The sequence below is a fragment of the Exophiala bonariae genome (assembly GCF_035927105.1).
Source record: "Exophiala bonariae strain CCFEE 5792 chromosome Unknown scaffold_14, whole genome shotgun sequence".
Taxonomy (NCBI): domain Eukaryota; kingdom Fungi; phylum Ascomycota; class Eurotiomycetes; order Chaetothyriales; family Herpotrichiellaceae; genus Exophiala; species Exophiala bonariae.
In genome coordinates, this window is record NW_027042489.1 from 552,973 (window position 1) to 577,798 (window position 24,826).

At 50.1% G+C, this 24,826-nt stretch overlaps 8 protein-coding genes across 8 annotated transcripts; 5 read left to right on the top strand and 3 right to left on the bottom strand.

Annotated features, from left to right (window-relative positions):
• Positions 1-314: 314 nt before the first annotated feature.
• On the bottom strand, positions 315-4,204 carry LTR84_002848 (uncharacterized protein; the record flags this gene model as incomplete). The annotated part of the gene is made up of 2 exons (XM_064846448.1): positions 315-347; positions 398-4,204. The coding sequence occupies 2 exons, from the start codon at positions 4,202-4,204 to the stop codon at positions 315-317; spliced, it is 3,840 nt and encodes a 1,279-aa protein (XP_064706058.1).
• Positions 4,205-4,917: 713 nt separating this feature from the next.
• On the top strand, positions 4,918-7,146 carry LTR84_002849 (uncharacterized protein; the record flags this gene model as incomplete). The annotated part of the gene is made up of 1 exon (XM_064846449.1): positions 4,918-7,146. The coding sequence occupies one exon, from the start codon at positions 4,918-4,920 to the stop codon at positions 7,144-7,146; it is 2,229 nt and encodes a 742-aa protein (XP_064706059.1).
• A 1,030-nt stretch (positions 7,147-8,176) lies between these two features.
• LTR84_002850 (uncharacterized protein) lies at positions 8,177-9,843 on the top strand (the record flags this gene model as incomplete). Its single annotated transcript, XM_064846450.1, has 5 exons — positions 8,177-8,371; positions 8,424-8,685; positions 8,744-8,935; positions 8,988-9,376; positions 9,430-9,843. 5 exons carry the CDS (start codon positions 8,177-8,179, stop codon positions 9,841-9,843), a joined length of 1,452 nt encoding a protein of 483 aa, XP_064706060.1.
• A 2,169-nt stretch (positions 9,844-12,012) lies between these two features.
• LTR84_002851 (uncharacterized protein) lies at positions 12,013-13,681 on the top strand (the record flags this gene model as incomplete). The annotated part of the gene is made up of 4 exons (XM_064846451.1): positions 12,013-12,552; positions 12,624-12,725; positions 12,787-12,848; positions 12,940-13,681. 4 exons carry the CDS (start codon positions 12,013-12,015, stop codon positions 13,679-13,681), a joined length of 1,446 nt encoding a protein of 481 aa, XP_064706061.1.
• A 429-nt stretch (positions 13,682-14,110) lies between these two features.
• LTR84_002852 (uncharacterized protein) lies at positions 14,111-17,915 on the bottom strand (the record flags this gene model as incomplete). Its single annotated transcript, XM_064846452.1, has 10 exons — positions 14,111-14,541; positions 14,607-15,032; positions 15,583-15,696; positions 15,800-15,967; positions 16,014-16,504; positions 16,555-16,710; positions 16,769-16,961; positions 17,015-17,457; positions 17,571-17,798; positions 17,854-17,915. The coding sequence occupies 10 exons, from the start codon at positions 17,913-17,915 to the stop codon at positions 14,111-14,113; spliced, it is 2,712 nt and encodes a 903-aa protein (XP_064706062.1).
• Positions 17,916-18,561: 646 nt separating this feature from the next.
• ATG3 (E2-like enzyme) lies at positions 18,562-19,732 on the top strand (the record flags this gene model as incomplete). The annotated part of the gene is made up of 2 exons (XM_064846453.1): positions 18,562-19,097; positions 19,159-19,732. 2 exons carry the CDS (start codon positions 18,562-18,564, stop codon positions 19,730-19,732), a joined length of 1,110 nt encoding a protein of 369 aa, XP_064706063.1.
• A 569-nt stretch (positions 19,733-20,301) lies between these two features.
• LTR84_002854 (uncharacterized protein) lies at positions 20,302-21,153 on the bottom strand (the record flags this gene model as incomplete). The annotated part of the gene is made up of 1 exon (XM_064846454.1): positions 20,302-21,153. The coding sequence occupies one exon, from the start codon at positions 21,151-21,153 to the stop codon at positions 20,302-20,304; it is 852 nt and encodes a 283-aa protein (XP_064706064.1).
• Positions 21,154-22,018: 865 nt separating this feature from the next.
• Positions 22,019-23,098, top strand: LTR84_002855 (uncharacterized protein; the record flags this gene model as incomplete). Its single annotated transcript, XM_064846455.1, has 1 exon — positions 22,019-23,098. The coding sequence occupies one exon, from the start codon at positions 22,019-22,021 to the stop codon at positions 23,096-23,098; it is 1,080 nt and encodes a 359-aa protein (XP_064706065.1).
• Positions 23,099-24,826: the final 1,728 nt, after the last annotated feature.

Sequence of the window (24,826 nt, forward strand, 5' to 3'; positions counted from 1 at the left end):
ATACCGGTTCGTTGATTATGTACAGCCAGACACCATTCTCGGAGCTGCCGTGCACGTAGACATGGAAAGGCTTCTCTCCAACTGACAGAGGTTGACATGCACCACATTCCAAATTCCGTTCCAAACTCGGAAACCATGGATGATGAACGCCACTCTCGCATATCCCCACGGTCTCTATATACCCCGTTGATGAAAATAGCCGAAGTTGTATGGAATCTCCAATGTAATGCTGGACTGGACACGCCCAAGTGAAAAGCAGGTGGCGTATACATGAGATTCGTAAATGCAATAAAGTCATTAGTACCCTGCTCTACTCAAATGAGCATCTTCTGCAGATCTTTGAATTTCTAAGCTGGAAGTTAGTGAGCGAACCAAAGTTGAATGACAAGAAACATACGATAGGCTTTGAGAGGAACTGGTCAAATCCAGCACTAAAGGCGTCTTGCTGAGCTTCCTCATTGCCCAGTCCGGTCAACGCAATAATAGTGGCAGGGGGTGCGATTTTGTTGTCTCTCTCAAATTGTCGAATGGCTTTTGTGGATGCGATTCCATCCATCACAGGCATAGAGATGTCCATCAGAATGAACTTGAACCTATTGGCACCTCCCTCCTCAGTTGCACTCTTCTTATAGGCCGTCAAAGCTTTAGCACCGTCGGTAGCACTGTCAAAGGGATGGGTGGTCCTTCTCACAAAGGCCACAAGGAGACTCAAGTTGATTTGATTGTCGTCGACGACTAAGACATGCGGCAAGGTACGTTTCTCATCGTTGAGTTGTGCATCCGAATTGGTTTGATCTGTCCGCCCTTTTCTTGGAGAAAGTTCACCATCTGGCTTTCGTTCGTAGCTTCCCTGCTTTGAAAGCTGCCAGTCGCGGCCAATTTGACCTTGACGTGTGTAAGAGGTCTGTGGAGCTCTAGCCAAGGTATCATGGATGTTCTGCTGGCCTGCTGTCATTGGGACATGCTCAGTGGATTGCGCGATACTAGGTGTGTCAAGCATTTTGAGTCGTTGCATACATCGCAACAAGGCATTGGCCATCTTTTGCGGGCCAAGTGGTTGGGGGATTACCTCAATTATTCTACCAATGTCGGTTAGGTGATGAATACCTTTTGAACGCAAACTAGCGGCTTCAAAAGCATTGGTACAGATAATGAGCACGGGAATCTCGGCATTGCCCCCAGGGGTTCCGTGACTTTCGATCAGCCAACTGATCGGAGGGGGTTCCAAGTACATGAAGAAATTTGGTGATTTGTTGTGCATGCTTGGTGATGTGGTAATTTTCATCTTGAACCAACTGGCCAGCATTTGCTTGACCGAATCTCCGACCGTTGGCATCTCAGATAGTCCACGTGCGGGAATTTCTTGATTTGCGGCTTTTTTGATTTGCGGCTCGAGTATGGTAAGTTCAAGACCGTCAGTCTTCGTTTGCAGTTGACCGAGAATACTGTCTCCCCGCTCGTCAATATCACCGTCCTCCCCATTCGGTAGACTCAGTGAGATTTCAATTTCAGTTCCGACATTCTTCTCGCTCTTTAGATTAATCCTGCCTCCCAGGGAATCGATGATTTGCCGAACAATACTCAATCCGAGCCCAGTACCACTAGACAGAGAATTTTCCTGAGAGAATGCTGTGAACGCATGGTTCTGGACATAGTCATCAGACATGCCTCTGCCTGTATCTGTAACGGAGATCAGAGCGTGTACACGAGCGTCTTCTTTTCGATGATATTCATCTGGCTTGAGTGACACATTGATGCTACCTGTAGTGGTATACTTTAAAGCGTTACCTAGGATATTCATCACCACTCGTCGAATCGCACCAGGTTGAGAATTGACCTTCCAATCGAGGTGATTGCTGATATCAAGTGTAAGATTCACACTGCGTTCTTTGGCCAACGTTGCCAAGTGATCATTGTCTTTTAAGTTCTTTCGGGCTTCAATAGCACGTTCGCTGGAGGATCGAGGATTACCTCTTCCTTCCAAAACGTCGGCTTGGGTCGAGCGGAAGACTTGACCAGCATATACAGCTTCAACCACCTCTTCCACGATATGTGCTAAATTGAAGCTGCTGGTCAGGCTACTATCAGAATTAGATGCTTGTGGTTTACCCTCATTTCGACGATGACCAAGTTGTCGAGAGTTGTGCTGCGCCAAGTTGTTTATTTTAGCATAGTCCAATACATGATTGACAGTATCAAGGAGAGTCTTGCCACAAGTTTCGACAGAGACGAGCAAAGTGGCCTGGAAATCATCCATGGGAGTGTCATGAAGAAATTCGATGCTTCCTAAGATGCCGTGCAGTGGAGAGCGTAATTCATGGGAAATGCTTGCCACAAATGTGGCCTTTGCAATGTCGGACAGGGCAAGGTTGATGCGGTTCACTTCGTTCATGACTGCATTACTAAAGGCTTTTAGGTAGGCCATATCGTCCACAACATTTATGAGCTTCGCCGGATCCCTAGACCAGATCACGAGACTCGAGTGCCATCGTTCTTTAGCAAAGTCCCATAACGGCAGCAGCACAATGTTTCTGGCACCAGGAAATGCTTTGAGCAAAGCATTTGGTCGGTGAGGAAACATGGCAGCAACCTGGGTTGCTCCGTGCACATCAACCACGACTTCAGATAATATGGAAGCAGACTCAGAACTCTCATCACTTGATGCTAGGTTGCCAGCTGTGTCGAAAGCGTAACATTTCCCTTCAGGATGGCGGCGCACAAGGCGGCGCAAGAGCTGTTCCGGGACCTGCGGAGCACGCAGCTTGCCAGAAATACCTAGGACATGACACTTTTTACTTCCCTTGCGTAAGCTGACGGAAGTGTTGCTCGGACGTAAATCTTGAGACGCATTGGCGGAGTCGCTTGATTCGTGCGAAGTTGTTTCCGTTGTGGTTTCACCTCCAGAACGGGTTTCTTTGCGAAGTCTGTCACGAGCTCTAGGCTGGCCTCTAGCGTGTCTCATGGTGGCGTACGAATTGACGTCGTGGGCTACCGCAGAACCAGGGCTTAAATTGGCGGCACTTGCGTCAAGGAAAGTCACACCTTCAGCAGAGAGACAATATCTTAAGATAGCTGCAGCGCGATCAAAGACTTGACTGGGGTCCGTCAAAACCTTTTTCTTGGGATCGAGCTGTATTCCGTGGGAGTCGATGCTTTGGTGCTCGTTTGAGTGATCGGTGTCTGGCACAGGTACGGAGGCTCGCCTTGTAGAAGCAACTCTTTGACTGTTAGTACGATTGTGAGGCGGGCGACGGTCCGGGCGGCTGGAAGCAGAGCGCATGTGATCATTGTCGGGGAAATTGGCATCGCCAATCTCCAATCCTTTAAAATTCTTGATCGTTGGGACCACCTCTTCCGACATCCATTGGCGTGGTGGGTTTGATGATGAGGTCTGGTTTGGGTCCTTATGGCTGGGTAGACCGACTGCAGTTGGTAGGCTTGCAGACTCCTCGTCCTCCTCTGAGTCATAGACACTGCCAGTAGCCTGACCCTCTATAAATGTGCCAATGCCATGGATAAGGCGCTCGCCCCTAGCACGGGCACGATCGTTCTTAACCGCCTCGAGGTGGTCCATAACTATGGTGGACATGTCGACCATAAAACGAAGTTCATCAAGAGAAAGACCATCGCGCGGTTTATCATCTGTGACATTGTAAACACCAATTACGTGTCCAAGGCGAGTTTTCAACGGAACGCCACAGTAGAAGCTAATGCCAGCGCCAGCATAGCCACGGGTTTGGTAAGCAGGATGTTGAGATATGTCGTTGACGATTAGGGCGGGTGCGGAGAAGGTAGAGCCGTTCGGGTCTTTGATCGTGCATGTTTCAGGATACATGGCATCCTGGGATACGCCTTGCGCCCGCGCGACGAAGGAGTTCCCAAACCACAGCTCATCGCCAGGGACATGCTGATCATCGTCGAGGAGAGAAAGGGACTTTGTAGCTTCGGCTATGATGAATTGTTTTTCTGAATCGATCAAAGTGACGACGCCTCTTTTCGCATTCAGGCGCAGGCAGCCCAACTGAGCAAAGGCAGTCAAGGCCTTGTCCCGCGAGGAACGTGGTTGGTGCGAGTGAGAGTCAGCACGACGAGGGATTTGGGGTGGGGGGATGGAAGTCTCCTCGAGGGTGCTGATGAAAGTCTCAAGCCACGGTTGATAGTAGCGGTGCAGTTCGCGCTGGCGAGCACCCTGATGAGGAGGCATTACCGGAATAGTAAAGAAAAGCAGTCATGTTGTGTTGTAGTAGAACCGAGAAAAGAACACGACAATAACCGGCGATCAACATCCGGGCAGCAGCACGGGAACAGAGGCAACAATGCAGGGACGGCCAATTTTTACAAAATCAAGGGTCTCTATCTCGCCCAAGATCCTTGGAGCATGGACGACAACTCATGGCATTTTCAGAGTTCTAGATCATGACGTACAGGGATGCGAAGTGGATGGATGATGCGAACACTGGAAATGCCACTGGAATGGACGCCACGGTCACGAGGCATCTGGTGGCGGGGAATTAACCCGAGAGCCACGACGGGTCTTCACTCTGGCATTCTGTAGCAGTACAAGTTGAGTGATTAATCGCACAACTTCAGGTTGACCTCGGGATGGATCCATTCGATCCGGTCTGGCCTTAGAAGCTGCAGCTAGTGGTTCGGTATCCTCTGACTTGAGCTTGGCTTGGTCTGTTGCGCCCATCGGCGGTCCTCTGGATCGGATCTGCATCATGCCCATGCCAGTGCTGCCAAGCCAAGCACCCCTCCAAGTCACGGACGTTCACGTGATCTCAAAGTCACGTGATAGAAGCGGATGACGGAATTCGTCCTCTCTCTCGCTCGCGCAGTCTTTAATTTGAGGTACTGATGCTGCACGTCTCTTTCTATCCGTACATAGCAAAAGATCTTTACGCTCAAGAACTCGTCATGGCACCCGATAGAGGCTCGCATCTTTCCTCCTCCCCCATCTCTCCTCCACCGTCGCCCTCTCCACCATCTGTATCGTTTGACTCCCCGGAGCAAGAACCCACTAGTTCTCGTGCTCGCTCTGATCACGCCTGCTATGCATCATCCTCTACCCATGATTCTGCTCTCGATGGCACCAACTTCACCTTCCGAGGTGTGGCTGTCGGTATCGCCATTGGCATCATCATCTGCTTTTCCAACACCTATTTCGGACTGCAGACTGGCTGGGTTTCGGGCATGGCCATGCCTGCATCTTTAATCGGCTTTGCTGTATTCAAGGCATTATCGCCCTATTTGCTTGTCCCGTTCACTCCGGTCGAAAATGTCTTGGTACAGACCGTGGCTGGTGCCGTTGGAACTATGCCGTTGGGTCTTGGGTTTGTCGGCGTCATGCCGAGCTTGGAATTCTTGTTGAAGAAAAGCGAAGGTGCTCCCATCGATCTGAGCCTGTGGCGTTTGTTCGTCTGGGGTATCGGCCTGTGTCTCTTCGGTGTTGTGTTTGGAGTCCCCCTGAGGAAACAAGTCATCATTCGCGAACGCCTGAAGTTTCCCTCCGGTACCGCAACAGCCCTTATGATTAGTGTTCTCCATGGCGGTGCAAAACCCGACTCATCCCAAGACCATGCAATCCAAACACAAGGTACAGAGGAACGAGAAGAATTACTGCGTGAAGATGAACGCGAGGCTCAACATAGCGGGGCACCGGGTCAGAGCTCTGCCCGTGAGCAGGATCTTCGTGCAGATTGGAAGAGACAAATTCGTCTGTTGACAATTGCGTTCGCCTCTTCCGGTGCTTATACTCTGTTCCAGTACTTTCTGCCAATCCTCCACAAACTTCCCATCTTTGGCAACTACCTGGCTCACACTTGGCAGTGGACCCTAAACCCATCGCCGGCATATGTTGGTCAAGGCATCATCATGGGTCCAGCCACGACATTTCACATGCTCCTTGGTGCCGTTATCGGTTGGGCGATTCTCAGCCCGATCGCCAAACATAATGGATGGGCGCCGGGAGATGTTGATGATTGGGAGACTGGGAGCAAAGGCTGGATCGTCTGGGTAAGTCTGGCTATCATGTTGGCAGATGCTGTGGTCAATCTCGGTTGGCTGCTGCTCCGACCTTCGATACTGTACGGTCCAGATTGGGTAAGGACCCTCCTAGATCACTACCACCACAGCTCCTCGTGGTCGGATCTTTTGCTTGGAAGGCAATTGGCTGGCTACCTTGCTCTTGATCAGGACAACGGTTATACCCCGCGTGCCGGGTCCTCCACAAAGCCGCATCTTACCATTGACGCTCCTGACGACGCTCCGCCTCACCATCTTGTCTCGAATCGATCAGTCGCTATTCTCTTACCTCTTACTATCATCCTCTGTGTGCTTTGTGTCCACGTGACCTTTGGTGCTTATATTCCCATAGAATTGAACATTCTCGCCATTCTCCTGGCTCTGGTTCTTTCGATCATGGGCGTCCGGGCTCTGGGTGAAACCGACCTCAATCCTGTCAGTGGCATCTCCAAACTCACACAGCTGGTGTTTGCCCTTATTGCCCCTACAGGAAAGCATGCCAACCATGCAATCATCATCAACCTGCTTGCCGGCGCTGTAAGTGAAGCCGGGGCTCTTCAAGCTGGTGATATTCTACAGGACTTGAAGGCAGGCCACTTGATCGGTGCTAGCCCCAAAGCCCAATTTTATGGTCAACTAATAGGCAGCGTGGTGGGTGCATTTGTGTCAGCAGCAGTCTATAAACTTTACATCTCAGTCTACACCATTCCTGGAGAACTTTTTCAGATTCCAACCGCGTATGTCTGGATTTTCACAGCCCGTCTTGTCACAGGCGAGGGCTTACCACCCATGGCCTGGCAATACGCCCTGGCCGCAGGTGCCATATTTGTTCTCACAACTGTGTTTCGTATATATCTACTGGCGCATCGCGATGAGAGCGAATGGTGTCGTCGGATCCACCCATGGATACCAGGAGGTATTGCCGTCGCTGTCGGTATGTACAATACACCGAGCTTTACACTAGCTCGCACAGCAGGAGGCGTGGTGAGTTTGTGGTGGGTGCACTGGAAGGGTCGAGGTGAAACCACAGTCGTTGTGCTTGCTAGTGGACTTATACTGGGAGAAGGTGTGGTGAGCATTGTCAATTTAGTGCTTGCCAGCCTTGCTGTTCCTCACCTTTAGTGATTAGAAAGAGATATAGCAAAGCGCTGGAATGAATATAGTCTTGACTGTGTCTGCCATGTTTGAACTATTTGTCGCATACTCCTCCATTCAATGCTTCGCCATGCAATTCTTACAACGCCCACTGCCCAGAAAGTTCCAGTAGGGCTGAGAGATTAAGTAATTCGATGGGATACTGGAGTGATGACTAGCGAGGAAAGGATCAGCCGCCTATTAAGTCTAGAGAGGCAAAAGCAGTAGCGAGTCATTGATAGTGTACGATAAGGTAAGTTTGACACCAGTGGCGAAACTGCGATGTGATTTACAAATTATCACGGTAAGCTACGGATGTTGCGGGGTAAATACGGGGGAGGAGAATTGGCTTTTTTTAACATCACTTGGCATTAGTCTTAAGCGGATGGTTATAGGCCGGCCTCTCAAACACGAAACGACTAGGCTGCGGAAAGACTTCCCAGGTAAATGTCTGAGATGTAGCTGTTACATCATTTCCGCTGCAGTCTGGAATGTCTTTCCATTTTTGACCAGCAAACGGCAAGATACACCTGATTTTGTACAATCTGACCATCCCCTTGCTCGACAGATAAGAGATTCAAAATCGATAGGAACAAAGCTCCACTTACTGTGCTGGAACATGCACGGTGATGGCAAAAGGCTGATCAGTCCAAAGGAGCTTGTCCTGAAAGGTCCGTGGTCGGCAATCATTACCTGAAAGTACTTTCCTTACGGGCTATCAACTTGGCCTCCAGACCAATAGAATTTACAATTGCCCAAATGACGTTGAATAGAGGAGCATCCCCAGATACGCGGAGTTGGTGGCTGGAGGCTCGTTCGAATCCCCTTCATTGCCATTACGACATAGTTTGGACCGTGAACTTACTTGCTGGCAATTGCGGCCGACCTGGCAAGCAAGTGGTCGGTGTTTATATGGTAAGCTTCACCCGCGTCTCTGACCTCGAGCTGCTCTGTACTTGGTCATCACGAACTTGTTGAGCTGTGGCAAGTTCTAGTTTTCGATCTCTGACTTCTCAACATGGCGACCTCAGCACCTGAGAAAGATATCCGTTTCAGTACAGATGGAGAAGTCCAACATGACGAGAGAAGGCGAGGCTCAATCTATCAGGTCATTCCGCCTGGTGAGCGGCGGATGTCCGCACAGGGTCGTCGTATCTCGATAGTTGACGACATCTTTGGCGAAATCAAGGAGGGTGGCCCAAATTATCGAAATGTGAGCTTGTTGCAAACCATGCCATTGTCAAGTTACATGCTGACTCGCATAGGTCGGGTGGCTTGGAACTGCCGTGTTGATGGTCAAAACGCAAATCGGCTTGGGTGTTCTATCCATCCCTTCTGTTCTAGATACACTAGGAATGGGGCCGGGATTGGTCGTAGTAGTCTCAATAGGTGTCATCACCACCTGGTCGAACTATGAGATCGGTGTCTTCAAGAGAAATCACCCATCAGTCTACGGAATTGACGATGTGGGATTCAAGCTTTTTGGTAGGGTCGGGAGAGAATTCTTCTATGTTGTCTTCATTCTGTGTAAGCATTGCTGTTTCATCGTTCTGTTTTGTTTTTTAACATGACTAACTTGGTATAGTTTGGATCTTCGTTGCTGGAGCTGGTATGCTGGGAATTTCAATCTCTTTCAACGCCCTGTCCACTCACGGAGCTTGTACCGCCATATTTGTTGCGGTGGCAGCTGTTATTGGTTTCGCCCTGGGAAGTATTCAGACCCTTCACGAAGTATCGTGGCTGGCTTGGGTCGGCGCAATCTCCATCTTGACATCGAGTAAGTTGCCCTCCAAACTTTTTCGTCGCAAATCTGACCAGCGAACCACTAGTCCTCACCCTGACAATTGCTGTGGGCGTTCAAGATAAACCTGCCGCTGCCCCACCAGGTCCTTTTAAGTCCGACTGGCATGGAGTCAACAACCCAAGCTTCGAAGCGGCTATTTCAGCGTGCTCTTCCATTGTATTTGCATGGGCAGGCACACCTGCTTTCTTCCAAATTGCATCTGAGATGCGAGTACCAGAGCATTACACCAAATCGCTTCTACTTTGTCAATCCATCGTGGCTGTTACCTATATTGTGATTGGTATTGTCGTATACTATTACTGCGGAAGCTTTGTTGCATCCCCAGCGCTTGGGTCTGCAGGAGTCCTCTTGAAGAAGGTCTGCTACGGCTTGGCTCTACCCGGCTTATGCGTTAGCACCCTGCTTTTCGTACACGTAAGTCAAGAAATTTGTTCAAAGATTTATCGAAAAGAACTAATCACGTACAGATTGCTGCAAAATACGTCTTTGTACGCATGTTGCGAGGTTCGCATCATCTTACTGACCCTACTTTCCGCCATTGGGCCACGTGGCTGACCTGCACCGCCGTCACCACACTCATCTCATACGTTATCGCAAGCGCAATCCCCGTCTTCGGTAGCTTAGTCTCGCTCATCGGTGCACTGCTTGGCACGCTTATGTGCTTCCAACCTTTCGGAGCGATGTGGCTATATGATAACTGGCGCAGCGCAAGAACGACAAAATGGTATCTCATGGTGGCTTGGTGTACATTCGTGATCGTTTCCGGGTTCTTCTTGATGATTGGTGGAACCTATGGATCTGTGATCGACATTAAGAACTCCCTCGCGGCAAATGGTGGATCTTCTCCATGGTCTTGTGCAGATAACTCGAATTCAACTTGAGCACAATCCAGATTCGACGGCGGAGTCAATCGGTCTAATGATCGCCAAACCGAGTTCCTCGATATTGTTCACGGTCGATTCAGGTTTGGCATGTTTTAGTACTGTACATGATCATCAGTCTTCAAACGCCATCTCAAGTCGTGAGCAGCTTGATATGCTCGTTTAGTGCCGTCAAAGTCTTCACACTTGAATAGCCCAGCTGTCAGAGCAGCTTCGACCTTGACAACTCACCAACCCTGTTGGTGTCTTATTATTACTCTACATATATAATAATATTCAAGGGTTTCTCGATGTTTGAGAGAGATCACTCGTGTTATCAACAGTGTCGTTATTCGGCCCCGTCGAAGCTTTTTGTTAGCCCTTGGCATGTGACAAAGCGAGGCTTGAGCAAATCGCGATATTTGCGGACATTTCATTCAACCCCCTTTTCATTACCGCGATGGATGGAATGGGTCATCACGATGGCCATCTGATACAACTTCTGTTGCCATTCGCTATGTCGGTTGAGAGACCCGGGTCTCCGTCCTTGCGACCTGGTTAGTCTAGGTCATTCGACTTTGGATTATCCCGAGTCTAGAGCGCCGCCAACGTTTGTTTACGAACGGGGGCCGCGTTTATGAAGCAGTACCTGTCTCGGCTCTGTATTGAATGGGACTTCTGACTCACCATCCTCATGCTGAAACGTTGACATGACTCTTCGGCAGCCTTGTCAGAATTTATGCTCCAAGAGACGGATCCTCACCTGGGATGCTCCCGGCCGCTCGTGCTGTGAAACATCAAGTTGAGATCAAATGAAGATTGATTTTTGGCAACTAAGGCACGATGCACTATAATAGCACTGCAAACTCCTACGTCATGAGTGACATGCAGCCTTGCCAAGCGTACATTGCACGAGACAATCCCCCGTGGACTGCTCTGGCCTGCGGATGATACAGATCTCGTACCGCCCCCAGACTAAGCTTGCGCCGTTCGGCTTCTGACAGGACCTGCGACAATTAAGAGGCCGCCAAGGCTTCCTTTGTCGTCATACTATCAAAGTGAGTATCTCACAAGCTTTCCATGATCAAGTGACTATCTGGCGGACATTATTTCAGTTGACTCGACCAGCGACGAAGCATGATCCATTACCAAATGCGCTGCTCGCATTAAAGCTGCTCAGAAGACATATGTCCTTGATTCTCATGACGAGGAAGTCGAGCTGAGCAACTGCTCACAACAGGAAATAGGTCTTGGCTCCTGCGTGCTGATGAGACGTTGGACTGACAGCCCCAAAGAGGGCCGAAACTCTGGCCCTTGTCAATGCTTCCTACAGCCACCCTTTAGTAACCTTGCTCGCTTGTACTATCCAAAGTACGATAGTCACAACGCCGACGAGTGGATCTGACCATGGAGGATGGCTTGTATGCAAGTGTTGGGCCCATCCAACAGGCCATCGGGAGAATATCTATGCATCAAGGTTAAGCCATATGTTGGTCAAGGATTCAGCAACTTCTTTCTCAGTGTGCTGAAGATTCTCTGAGCATCGGTCCTCTCTTCTTTTCAAGTCTTACAGACAGCAGGTACTGGAAGTATATTCTTATGATGTTGTATTTTACTCTCCAGCTATTGGTTCTTTGTCTCAGTATATATGATGCCCATGGATTGATTTCCGATCACCCAGCCTTGATGGCAGCAAACTCCCGTCAGCTTCACGCTGCAGTAGTACTCTCAGATGTACAAAGGAGGGCAGCTTCTTTTCAGCCAGTGTATGGCGCCAACCTGACATATGCCGATGCTGACAGCAAGTTATCTCATCTTCGACGCTAAGTGGCAATACCTGACTCCACTCCTAGGTATACGCAACATCAGGGACAGCCTTGCGTTCTCCTCAACCGTGGCTTTTCGATCTCGGAACCCGCTCATTGTGCTCGAGCATGCCGAGAGTCTCTTTGATGACGTCCGGTGTACTGATACGAACATTACTATTGGCTTCCAGGATTCACAAGCCTTCCGTAGTGCTTGTCAGTCATGGTCGGATATGGAAGATGGACATCTTATTGTTTCTCAAGCTGGCTGTGTCCAAGATGGCAGTCGTGTCCCGTACAGGTAGGCAATTGCCCCTTAAGAAATATTATGTCATGACGGCAATTGACAAGAAGATGAAGGGTGCGATCGATGACCTGCTCCGGAATGGGAACCGAGATTGCTTTCGTCGTCGAAGAAGTTAAGTGGAATGAAGCATTCTATGACATCCACTTTAGCTTCGGGCACACTGAAGAGCCACTTGAGCTATACGGCAATCAAAGGAAAATCCGTCAACGGCGGCAAGATTCAACAAACCCAACGTCCGCGGAAGCACTCGCTTCATCCCTGATACCTGCCGAAGCCGACCCCAGCGTAACTTCTGTCTCAATAGACCTCTCACACGAGGGCGCGGGACCAGATTGGTTTCCCACAATCAAGACCACGAGTCCAGAACTCCCGATTGAGATTAGTTGCAAGGACTGCCAGACCAAGGGAAACTTACAACTCTCGCAGGGAGAGTGGGAGCTGGCTCTTAGTGACCTGGATGATATCGATAGCTTCTCAGACATCTTCAAGGTGGGATTTGTACAGTTCAGTATCAAGGACTTCCTCGCGCATGTTGAGTTGCAGATTGTGCCCTCAGTCGAAGGATCAACCACTTTGGCTCTCTTCAGCCTGCCTATCCCTGGTGTTACCGGGTTCTCAGTAAGCGATACAACCAGCCTGGAGTCAATTTGATCCTGCTACACATACTGACGAAACTTCTTGGATTGCAGCTCCCCGGCATAGGCAAGGCCGGCCTCCTATTTGAACCACAACTTAGTCTGTCGTGGAAACTCACTGGTGGCATTGAGCTGACCTACGGCTTCGAATTAGAAGTCAGTTGGATCCCTCGAATTACATCGAAACGCACGACTTCCCCATGCTAACGTTCCTTAGATTCATAACCTCGACATAACAATCGATTTCTCAGACCTCAAGTCATCTCGAGTGACAGGCTTGTAAGTCCTTGCCTGCTAGACACAAAGTACCTGGAGAATAGCGATCCTGAAACCATGCTGCAATTGCTAACAAACTCCACCTCACTCTCAGCAATGACATCAACCTCTCCGACCTCCCATTCGAAGCCAACATCACAGACATCGAACTCTCCATCGGCATCGCACTTCAACCACGCGTGACCCTCGGCGTAGAAATCTTCAAAGTTGCGAGCGCAGTGACCGCCCTAACAGTTGATCTGCCCAAAACCACCACTGTCCTCAAGCTGATCGCCACCGACACCTTCAACGTCAACTGCGAGCCACTATCCGCGACCAACGCCACCAGGACAACCACAGAAACTACACAGGGCTCATCTTCCGACCAAGCAGCACTACAAGACTTCTTCCCCAACCTGACACATATCACGACCGACAGCGAGGTCAGCATCGGCCTCGATTTGCTCGCCAGCACAACATTCGACCTGAGCGTGATCAACGTCAAGAACCTGGAGTTCAGCTCTTCCCTCCCACTGGCGTCGACTCGGCTGGACCGTCTGGCCGCCACGCAGTGCTTGGTCTTCCAGCCCGAGGCCACGGTCACTGGTGGGCCGGCGTTTGCGGTCGCGACCAAGGCGCTTGCGGACGCCAGGAGTGTGGCTGCTGCGAGGGCGGCGAGTTCATCTTCGTCGTCCGCTGCGGCGGCTGCTTCCGCGTCGGCGTCGAATCCTGGGGAACCTGGGCTGGGAGAGGAAAATGCCGCCCAGAGCTTGCGAGTTGTGGGTTTGAGTTCTTGGATGCACTGGCTTGAGTTGTATGGTACTGTGCTCGTGGGGACTTTGTACTTTAGCTTATGACGAATCTATTGACCAATGTACACAGGAAGTATGTTGACTCGCTTTTTCGTTCGACATTGCACATGTGCAGCATGTACTCCCAAAGATGAAGAGTAGTGCTCGAACTCCATCATGTATCAGTGAAGTGTGATTCGACCTGGAAATTGCTCTCTGTCTATGATGAGGCCATGGGAATAATCGTGTACAAGTGGTTTGAGTATAATACAATCGCAGGTTGTCCTACGCAACAGATCGAAATTTCTCGTCCCAGAGTCTTTGAACCTTCGCTCCCGCTGGCATGTATGTTTAATGTTTGAGACAACTGCACATCCATTTTCACATGCTCCTCGAGCAGATACTCAAAAACGTCACCGCGAAACATGCAATCGCAGAGAACGCAATCTCGGGCCCACGCATCGACCAATGGCCGAAGGCGCGAACGACAAAGATTCACATCCTCGAAGGACTCAGCGGACGATTGAACCCGCCAACACGATTCATATACTGTCGATACTCAGTCTTCTTCTCCTTTCTGACGCCGTAGATCTGGTTCCCCGGAACCTTGGTATCCTGCGTCGTTTTAAACGTCGTAAAACCCATCATTCTCCTAAGTAGTGCATCATCTTCGTCCTCGTCAACCACCATTGCATCGTCTTTGACATTTGGTGGTGCTTTGGCATTATCTGACTTCGTAGAGGTAGACGAAGCGGTAGCAGTACCTTTCGGCCTGTCTTCTTCGGGTTTTATGTGGTTGGAGGGTCGTATCCGATCGTGGTCGGATCGTCGGGGTGGAGATCTTGCGCGCACTGGTGTGTTACTATTGCCGTTTCTCACGGGTGACCTCGAACGTGAGTGGCGATGGGACCGTTCGCTACGGTGGTCTAAGATATGGGTCAGGAGGTGCGATCAAAATAAAGAAGTAAAAAGGCATCAGAATCCAACATACCTTTCGACGAACGATGTCGTTCCCGGCTCCGGCTCCGCTCACGATGACCGGCGCCATTACTCTGTCGACCACCGTTGCCTCTCTCCCTGTCTCTGTCCTCGTCTCTTGCACCTCTATCCCGATCACGAGTTCTATCAAGATCCCGCTCTCGGTCACGGTTCCGATGCGACTGCTCTCGAGACCGGTGGTCCTCTTTCTGCCTATCCCCCTGGTCGTAGGATCGAGATCGTGACCTGTTTCGCCTACTATTGCCGTCGTCGCGCCGCGACGCTCGCACTGTCTTGCTTCTACCGCTGGAACTCGGCTCTGGTGAGGGTCGAGAGTTGCTGTCGCCTGCTCGTCTGGCTCGCTTTGCAGGTGGCTCGTCCATGCGTTTCTCGGGTGTGATGTTTTGTGACTGAAGAGGTTTGCGCGGTGTCGGTCGAGCTGTTGGGGGTATATATCTGGATGGGCCGTTTTGCGCTACGACATATCTCTCTAGCAGACCCAAGCGGCTTTATGGACTCGTTATCGTTCATGAACTTTTGCCTCTTGCAGGCGAGGTTCCACTCGCAGTTTTGCGCCAAGAGAACTGCATTCTGGGCGGAGAAAATTCAGCCGTAGCTCAGGCGCACGCTCCGCCGTACTAAACACAAAGGCTCAACTTCTGCCCCTTTGGACTGTGAGCTCGCCTGGATTTCGTATACAGAGTGCTGTGACGTGATGAGATCAAGTTCACCATTCTATGACTGTGGTTTCACCTCGAGAATCACCGGTTGACAATTAAAAAGCTTTTGTCAGCGATAGAATGGCGTTTGGTTGAAGCCGCGGACTGTCATGTTCGTAGAAATCCATCTGATCATGCTAACGCGTGGTAGAGCACTTTTGCATGCCATCGTCTGGCTTGAATAACATCGTCCAGGTCAGGAGTGAAATGCCAATCTTGACGTCTAAGATCATAACTAGAGGCTAAAATCAAACCCGAGTAAATCCATACCAAAGGTCGAGTCGTCGAAGCCAAGCATGTCTGCCGAATCAACCATGAATCCGGCTTCCGACATGCCGACAAGCTCCCTTGAGGGGCCTGTTATATTGTTCGATGTTGGTTTGTCTGTCAAACGTTCATTAGCGAAGTGAGTGCGGAACTCGGGAGCGGCCCCATCACGAACCCATTATCCTGGCCACATTCACCAGGAGCTGCAAGTAGTGCCTACACCTATCCACGATGTGGTTGCCTTTATCGACATTCTCTGTGGCGACGATAGCTTTATCCAATAATGCTACAGTGTCTGCGGCTGTGACCTTGGCGAAGTCACTATGAATGTTGGCTTCCGACCGGCCGATGAGAAAGCATCCGAATACAACTAGTGCTGCATTGAAGGCTAAACGTATGAGACATATTCCTTGTGAGGTGAAAGCGGCACTTACTGTAGTACAGAGTGTACCACCATGCTCCGATGGTAGTGCGTGTCGTGCCCAGTGACATGACCACTGTATGAACTATGGAAATAATCTCCTCAGCTATGTGCATACAAACCTGAAGGCTATGAGAGCCTATTTGGCGCAGTATTTGGAGATCATGAATGTCATCGAAGGAGTCGGATTCGGGCTCGAGGAACTTGACGAGAATAGGCCGATGTAGGAGCAAACGTATATTTAGATGTCTCAGCGTGAGTACAATGCGTAGTGTTTGTGCTGCCCTTTGGTTGGCTGTCAGCGCGGTCTGTCCTCTCATAATCATCAACTGGTCGTAGGTTAGAGATCTGAGCTCTGGACGTAAATCCTGTTCCCAGGATGATAGCTTCTGCTCCAAGCTGAATAGTCGAGTCACAATTTCATTGGTGTTCAAGCTACCTCCACAACCGATATTTTGTCCATAGAGCTGCTCAATGATGGCCCAGAGGATGTTGTACACTTGGCTGCTTTCATCAGGTTAAAAATCTTACTGCATTGATGGGCTGCAACTCACATTGTGGCATTCAAGAAATGAATATTGATGCTATTTCGCGCTTCCGAAGAGTTCGAAGCGCTGGGGACAGGATAGAAGCCATCCTCTTTGGGCAATTCCAGCTTAACATAATCATCTGGGATTGTGCAAGGGCGACCGAAGGTCAAAGCCAATGCCCTGGCAAAGTGATCCAGTGTCAGATGTGAAATTTTTTACTGATGGAGGGCTTGCTCACCTATCGTGAATGACGCAACCGAACCACGTCCTCTTCCTAACCTCGCGTTCAAGTGGCGTTAGATGCTTGGAAGCCTCGCTTGAGTGAATCCCCAGCTGAATTGCTGCCTTGACCGCCAGACCATGTACCACCCAAGCTTCAATGGATTTTTGAGTTCCTTGGAGATATTGGCCCATGAGCAAAAGATATTGTACTGTCATGACATATCCATAAGCAGGAGCCCTTGTAAGAATATGGAGAACGAACCAATTTCCAGACTCGCTCCTCGTAGCATAAGCTTGCCACAAAGCCCGTACGCGCGTTGGTAGTAGATATCTGACTCGTGAAAACGTTCAACGGCATCGACGTTCTTATCAATTTTCGTACTGACAGCCATTGCAAGAACGATATTGAACAAGCCAAGCCAGGATCTTGTCACTGAGGGTCGCTTTGCATTCTTTATTTGGTTGTAAGTCTCGATGAACGTGTCCTCGTGAATGTATGGGAAGAAGTAGCCTGGATAGCTGAAATATCGATGCAGTAGATCCATCACTTGGGGCTCGGGAGGAATGGCGTATATGTCAACTATCCCCTTGTACTTACTAGAGAGATTAGATTGAGGAGAGTTCAACTTTGAGAAATTGAACAACCCTCCATCTTTGAACCTCTCTGAGTTGGTGTCGCCCTCGGGAGAGTGCAAAGCCACGTCACTAGTTTTTATCACTGCATGCGATATTTGGCGCAAAAAAGCGATATTGGATGAAGGACCTGGACAGACTGAGGGCTCGAAGTATACAGAATCGGGTTGGACCTACCAAAATACCCTGATTCGTCCTCGTTCATGAATACAACGGCTCCCATGGCATCGACCTGTTCGCTTTCCCGCTCTGAATCTTGCAGAACGATGCCATTTGTGAGCTCCTGGCAATCGGACGGGCTGGACGGACGTGGTTTTCGCTCATTGGAATGCCTGATCTCGTGCAGCTGTCCTTGAACATTGGCAAGCGCTGTTTCGAGGGTCTTGAGACGCACTTCCAGGGTCGAGAGATAACTTTATGTTTCAGAGGGGATTATCCAATTGTGGGGTATTTCGAAGGAGATCTTACTCTTTTCCCACAATAACGTTCGCCGAATCTGTGACTTGATGATATTCACATTCAAATCCCATCTCATGGCAGGATGAACAGTTTGGTCTCCGCCCATCGCACTATCTCCAAAGCATGTTAGAAAGAACTGGAGCCAGAGCTCAGAGCATATGCTTACGCGAATCTTCCTCGTTCTGCACGGAGCACACGCTAGAGCCGTTCTACGCCTTTTGTTCTCAACTTTGCCGTTGGGATCGTCGACCTCTACACCTGGCTCAGTGTCTTCCCTCGGGCGTTTTGGTGGCATGGCCGTCCTGAGTGACAATATACAAGTGAGATCTAAATATTGTAGATCAGTCTACGATCAGAAAGTATGCGACTCAAGCTTGGCCATCCTGCTACTGTAGTGCTGGGCTTCGAGAATGTGAAGGTTCATCAATCCGGGGATGTCGGGGAAGGGTGATGAAGTCAGCCTTATCACGTGGAAGGCTACGCGTGTAAAGTGCAAACAGGACAAACAATTCTAGGCTGCGAGGGGCAATTCAGGTGTCCCTCGAGTTGTCACAAAGAGTGGTGAGGGATCAGTACATCCATCACCTGGTCCACTTATTGATACCTACCTCCTCAGCCACTCTTGAATGGCAGCCTGTTACAAAGATCTTTCTACTCCTCTACCATAAATCTCTGACTTCGACTTCCCCGAACCTCAGATCTCTCCATTCTTTGACCATGAATCTTCTACATTCCGCACTGGACAAAGTCCGTGACCGCTACGCTCCCATTAAGCACACCTCAACATTCCGATCCACGGGCCAGATAACCCCCGAAGAGTTCATACTTGCAGGCGATTATCTAGTCTACAAATTTCCTTCATGGTCATGGTCAGACGCTTCGAGTCCTGCACGCCGGGTCACCCACCTGCCTCCGGGGAAGCAGTTCTTGGTTACTCGTGGCGTACCATGTCATCGACGGCTGGATGACAATTTCGCCGGAGGAAATGGCGCAGCGGATGATTTGGTTCGTGATGGATTTCTAGGCGGCCCTGACGATGAAAACGGCGCCGATGATGAAGGATGGCTACGAACAGGTGGCACGACGGAGAAAGAGCAAGAGGGCCTCCGAGGTGAAGTGAGGACCATGTCTGAAAGTGGACAACTAGGCAAGAAAGCCAGCGAAGAGGAAGAGGAAGAGGAGATCCCCGATATGGAGGATGAGGACGATGACAATGAAGCGATCATCCGCGACAAGAATGATGGCACTTCTGCGTAAGTTTTAGCCCCCTTCCTATGTCCACTTCCCTCGATTTACTGACTTTCATCGTGACAGACCACTTCGAACATACACACTCTACATCACATACACGCCTTACTACCGAACGCCACGAATGTATCTATCAGGCTATCTCTCGCCGTCCGAACCACTCCCACCGCTTTTGATGATGGAAGACATTGTAGGAGACTACAAGGACAAGACGGTGACACTGGAAGACTACCCCTTCTTTGACAACAGCGTGAAGATGGCCTCGGTGCACCCCTGCAAACATGCCAGCGTCATGAAGATTCTACTCGACCGAGCAGATGCCGCGCTGAAACTGCGTCTGGAGAAACAAGCCGCAGGTGAAGCCAGTGCCACAAAGATCGTCTCCGGCATGGAAGGTCTGATCGACAACACTGCTCGACTAAATCTTCAGCGAGAAGAGCGTCGAGGCCATGAGGCCGGTGTCAAAGCAGCTACTGGAGGAGGTGGTGACGAATGGGAAGTCCTCGACGAACAGGATGCTGGTAAGGATGAGGAGAGCGAGAAAGTCGCCATCCGTGTCGACCAGTATCTGGTGGTGTTCCTGAAATTCATGGCCAGTGTGACGCCGGGCATTGAGCATGACTTCACTATGGGAGTTTGAAACGGGGATTTCAGTATTTGAACCTGGCATTGTTGGTCCGGAGTGGATGCATTGACGACGAGATGAAGCGAGATGATTGTGACTCGGCAGGTCTTTCTGCTGTGGAGTGTGGTCCTGCTACGTTGATTGCAAGCACTGGATAGTAAAGTCACACAATTGAATAAATGGGAGGAGCGAACGACGAACATCACACGAATACGATCCACAACAACAATAGCAATACAATGAGGTTGGTGGAAAGCCAAGATGATCCATACTCTGTGCCGTAGAAAAACCGTCATACATTCCGAAGTCCCTGGTTGCTTTGATTGAGCCCCTTCGCCTGCTATGCATATCAATATCAATTACTGTTACAATTCCTCCGCCGTCGGTGTCCTCTGACTAGCATTCTAGTCTGTTTGTTCTTTGTTACTGTGAACAAGTCCGAAGGATTTCCATTGATTCGAACCCCGTGAGTCAAATGTTGGTCCGAGAGTGTTTTCAAAGCCGGGCTGTCATTCTATTTTCACAGCTCGGAGTTCTCATTCGAGATGAACGGTTGCCACATAGCTTTTGTCGGATCCCTCAAGTCATAGACCGATTGTCTTGGTCGCGTTGCCCACTGTGCCCGAAACGCCCTTTCCAACCCCATCGACTGCACCGGTCGCTTTGCCCGCTGGGCTCGTAGAGTTGGGACGGCTTGCGAGTTTTCGTGGATGGCTGTTCTCCTTGCCGTCGACGTGATGCTGTGCTCCCGTAGTCGATGCCTTGTCTTTCTTTTCTGATTTCGCGGGCTTCTCGGGCTCTTGACCACTGGACGAGTCATTTTGTGAGTTTTTCTGCTTCGAAGATCCATTTAAGGCAGACTTCAAATCAAGACCTTCGTCATTCAACGGATTTCCGCCGATGCCGGGTAAATCACTGAGTCCGGTAGCTTTGGATACCCCATCTGCCAAGTCAGTATGCACGCCAGGCACATCCTTCTGGTTGAACCACTTGACGATGAAATAGGCACCCATGCCCCACAACCAAATGAACACAGCCGCCCCAGTTGTGAAGAACAATATCGGCAGGAGAACAATCAGTGCAAATCCCACCGCTGCCACGATGAAGAGCAACGCCCCGAGCACGCCAACCAGAATGCCCGCCAAAAGTGCAAAGATAAACACCGTCAACGTCATGAGCGCGAACAGCGCCAAGGGCATCCCACTCAACGCGATTTGTGACAGCAGAAAAGAAGCCAGATAAGGGCGTTCAGTCGCAAACTTCATCAGCCATGCCTTCCACTGCTCGCGTTTCTCGGGTGGGAAGAATCGATCGATGAAGCTCGATGAGAAATTCACCAGATTGTTCACGCCTCCTTGGAGTACGCCCGTCACCGTGCCCAGACCAGTGCCTGAAAGACCACCACCGGCGAGAGATGTGACTTGGTCGGCGGACATTGTTGCTAGCCTTGGAGTCTGGAAAGTACTGTGGCTATCTGTTGTTTGCCTGTTGGATTCCCTTGCCAGGTGCTGGCAGTTTCAGCACTGTTCTGCCCCAAATACGAACTATAGAGCTCTGGACGCGTTGTTAATCTCTAGAAACGAGTATTAGAAGGAGTGGATGATTTGGCGTAGAGAAATCAACAAGCAGAAAAGACTCCAGGTTCAAGATGAGGGTGTGGCACAGCAGTAGTGGAGTGGGAAACCGGATTTTGAGATCATGTTGTGACGTTTGTGACAGGGATGTTGCTTGTGTGGCGGTGCGGGGACATGTGCTCTTCAAAGCCTGGGAGGATGAGGCACAGGGGTGTTTGGGAGATGATGGGGGGAGGTTGCACGTGCTATGATGGCCCGAGGCTCCAAGGCTAGGTCCGACAGGGGTAAAACTCCAGGAGACGACCCCCTTCCTTTGCTATTTGATTATTCCGTTCGGAGATTTACATCGTTGACCGGCTCAACTTCTTTCCACCACAACCCAATCTAGAAGTTATTTGCTCCGAGCGTCAGGATGGGGATGCTTGCAATCACCCAGGCCTCGAAATTCATTGCGGGTCGAACGATTGCTTTGCGAACGCGGAGACTTTCTTCAAGACGGACTTAATCAGGTTTCTCCTTGTCCCCGAAAAGTATCAGTTATGAGCGAGACACTCGAATTAGGCGCCGGTATAGTCATGACCATGTTGAGAAGGGAGCAAGGCTGTTTATATATACTTCTCAAGTATCTCTGAGGCTCTGACTACCATGATCACTATCAACAACGAGCTTTGTCTCATTGAAAAGCAGATATTAACTTCCGAGTCGCTCAAACATCGAAATGTCAACAATGGAGAATAACCACATCAGCAGGGTCGCCATAGTCGGCGCGACAGGATCTCTCGGCTCAAGCGTGCTCACGGCTCTTCTCGCTCAATCTGAGCCATTGTTCTCGGTGACCGTCATCACTCGCCCCGGCAGCATCACCCCTTCGAGCCATAAATCTTTGGTAAACCATCCACGCATCACTATCAAAGAGGGCTCTTACAGCGACCCTGAGTTCCTAGCATCAGTACTTGAGGGCCAAGATGCAGTCGTGCTGACACTCAGCTTCAATGTCTCCCACGAGCTGCAACCGGACATCATCCGCGCTGCTTGCAAGGCCAAGGTTTCGTATATCATCCCCAACGAGTTTGGCTCCGATACGGGCAATCCCGCTCTAATCGAGGCCATCCCGATGCATCAAGCAAAAGTCGACGCGAGGAAGTTGGTTGGTGAACTCGGTGTCGACGAACATGGCAACCGCACTAGCTCTTGGATAGGCATCATCAACAATCCGTGGTATGATTGGAGTCTTCCTGATGGGTATCTCGGCATCCACCCCAAGACACGCGAAGTTACATTTTTCGACAAGGGAGATTTGAGAGTCTACATGTCGACAATTGAGCTCTCTGGAAAAGCGACGGCTAGGGTTCTGTCTTTGCCTCTCCATGCCGACGCGGGAACCCAACGAACATTACCTTCATATGCCAACAAGTTCGTCTACGTCCGAGGCTTTGAAGTGAGCCAGCGGGACATATTGGAGTCGGTTCAGCGCGCGACCAATACCACCGACAAAGACTGGAAATTCCACTCGTCTTCGGCCAAGGAGCACATAGACGATGGTCACAAGATGCTCGCGCAGGGTAATATGGCTGGGATCATGAATTTGATCTTTGGCAATACCTTCATCCCTGGCATTGGGGCTGACTATCGAGGTGCACCACTTGATAACGTGGCTTTGGGGCTCGATGGCGTTGAGGGTCTGGACAAAGTTACGGCTACTACACTGCAGGTTGCGTTGGGTGCTGGGCTTGATGCTCTAGGTCTTGCCCATGAACAGACTTTAGGAGAGAGGGCCATGAAGCTTCGCTACTCAATCACTTTGTAGATAAACATGACTCACCTATCTAAGACGTAACTGACAGAATTCGAGCCACTATCTAGTTGGAAAGGTGTATTTTGTACTTTTTCAATACGTGAGCGGAGAAAGGGTTAACAAGTTTGTTGAACGTAGGGCCGCCAAAGGTAGCTGTGAAGTTGTCTTCAGGCATCCCGAACGTCATGATAAAGCACAATACATCAGCCTTGAGACCCTTGATGCCCGCATGAGAGCGATAGACTTCTCAGCCTCGAAATGATAGCCGAACTTCAGAAGTGAGATCTACAAGTCGCTCTGACTATTATCCTGAATTGAAACTGTCTCCGTACTTCCTTTCGAGCTCCGGGGCTGTGGATAACGCCAGATAACAACAACATCGCACATTGCCGACGAAGCTTGCCAACTTACTGGCGAAGTCACTCCTGTGTCCTGCCACGACAAGGATGATCAATTTGGAATTTCTCGTCGATCTCCGTTCCAAGAACGTGATACGTCTCTGCGCTGGTTATAAGCACTGTCCCCAACTGTGAGAACTCTCCGCGGTGCGACCGAAGCCTTATTTGAGGGAATACTTGCCCCGGGGCGGCTCTGGCCGACCAGCGCTTTTGTGAATCCAAATTATGGAAGACCTTCTGAGAAGACAGTGAGAGGCTGGAAGCCGGTCTTCACAACTTTTGAAGCGCTTCACCCAAAGTATGGCAGACACGCTGGGTTTCTCCCACATGTGGCGAGTAGCAGAAACCTTATTTCCAAGGGTTGTCGTCTTTGAACTCGAGCCATGTTGGTATTTTCCCGGCTGTGATTTCGAGACATACCTTTTCTGTTCCACAACCCACCATGTTTGTTGTTGGGTCTACAGTGACCTCGCACTGCACGCTCTGGATTCTGTGCACCTTCGTATGCTCCTGGCAGTGCACAGGCGTTTCTCATAACAATGCAAAGCCTCGCCAACGCTGCAAATCCGGCCAATGCTCTACCTTGGCCGAACAGTTACACCCGTGAACCTGTGAAGAGTTGTAGCATCAATTTCCACATCTTCACCGTTTCTTTGTTGGCTTTGTTTTTTGACTCTTGCGCTCCAGGCGATGCTGTAGGTAGTGAAGACAGTTGCTAACGTCACGAGGACAGTCTCGTTGGCTACACAATCTATCAGTGTAGCTGTTGTACACTCATAGCAGCCTCCTCGATATTGGCAAAAGTGCTTTGGACTTTTCCTGACTTTGATGCTAGGGAATAATTCCAGCCGTCTCATTCGCATTTTCTTCCACTTTGGATAGAACCAGAAAAGCATTATTCGGTCAGGAAGGTTCTCCACACCAGTCTGTGGCGGGTCCAGGACAAGGGCTGGTCTGTCCATATTGCCCTCTATGGGTTCCGAGAGCATGCTCCCTTCCACGGCCTTAACCATCGCCAGCCAGCGGAAACAGTTGAACTTCTCCAGAGAATCTCTTAACCCGTCACGAATACAAAATTTCACAGAGTCGGTAAGCCTCTCGACGCTGCCCATAGCTTTCGAGCTTGAAGCCTTGTGTTTTCCACTGTGCGATGCAACGCTCGTGAACTCTCACATTTTGTTCATGGACCTCTGGCCCCTTCTAGCTTGGGGTATGGGCCACGAACTTGGTGCACATGCCGGAGGTCGCCAGTGGAGGCTTTCGACATAACACCGCTCTCCCACAGATCGCCAAGACAATCCAGAATCTCCTCCGATGATATCTGCCGGAGAGAGAGTCAAGT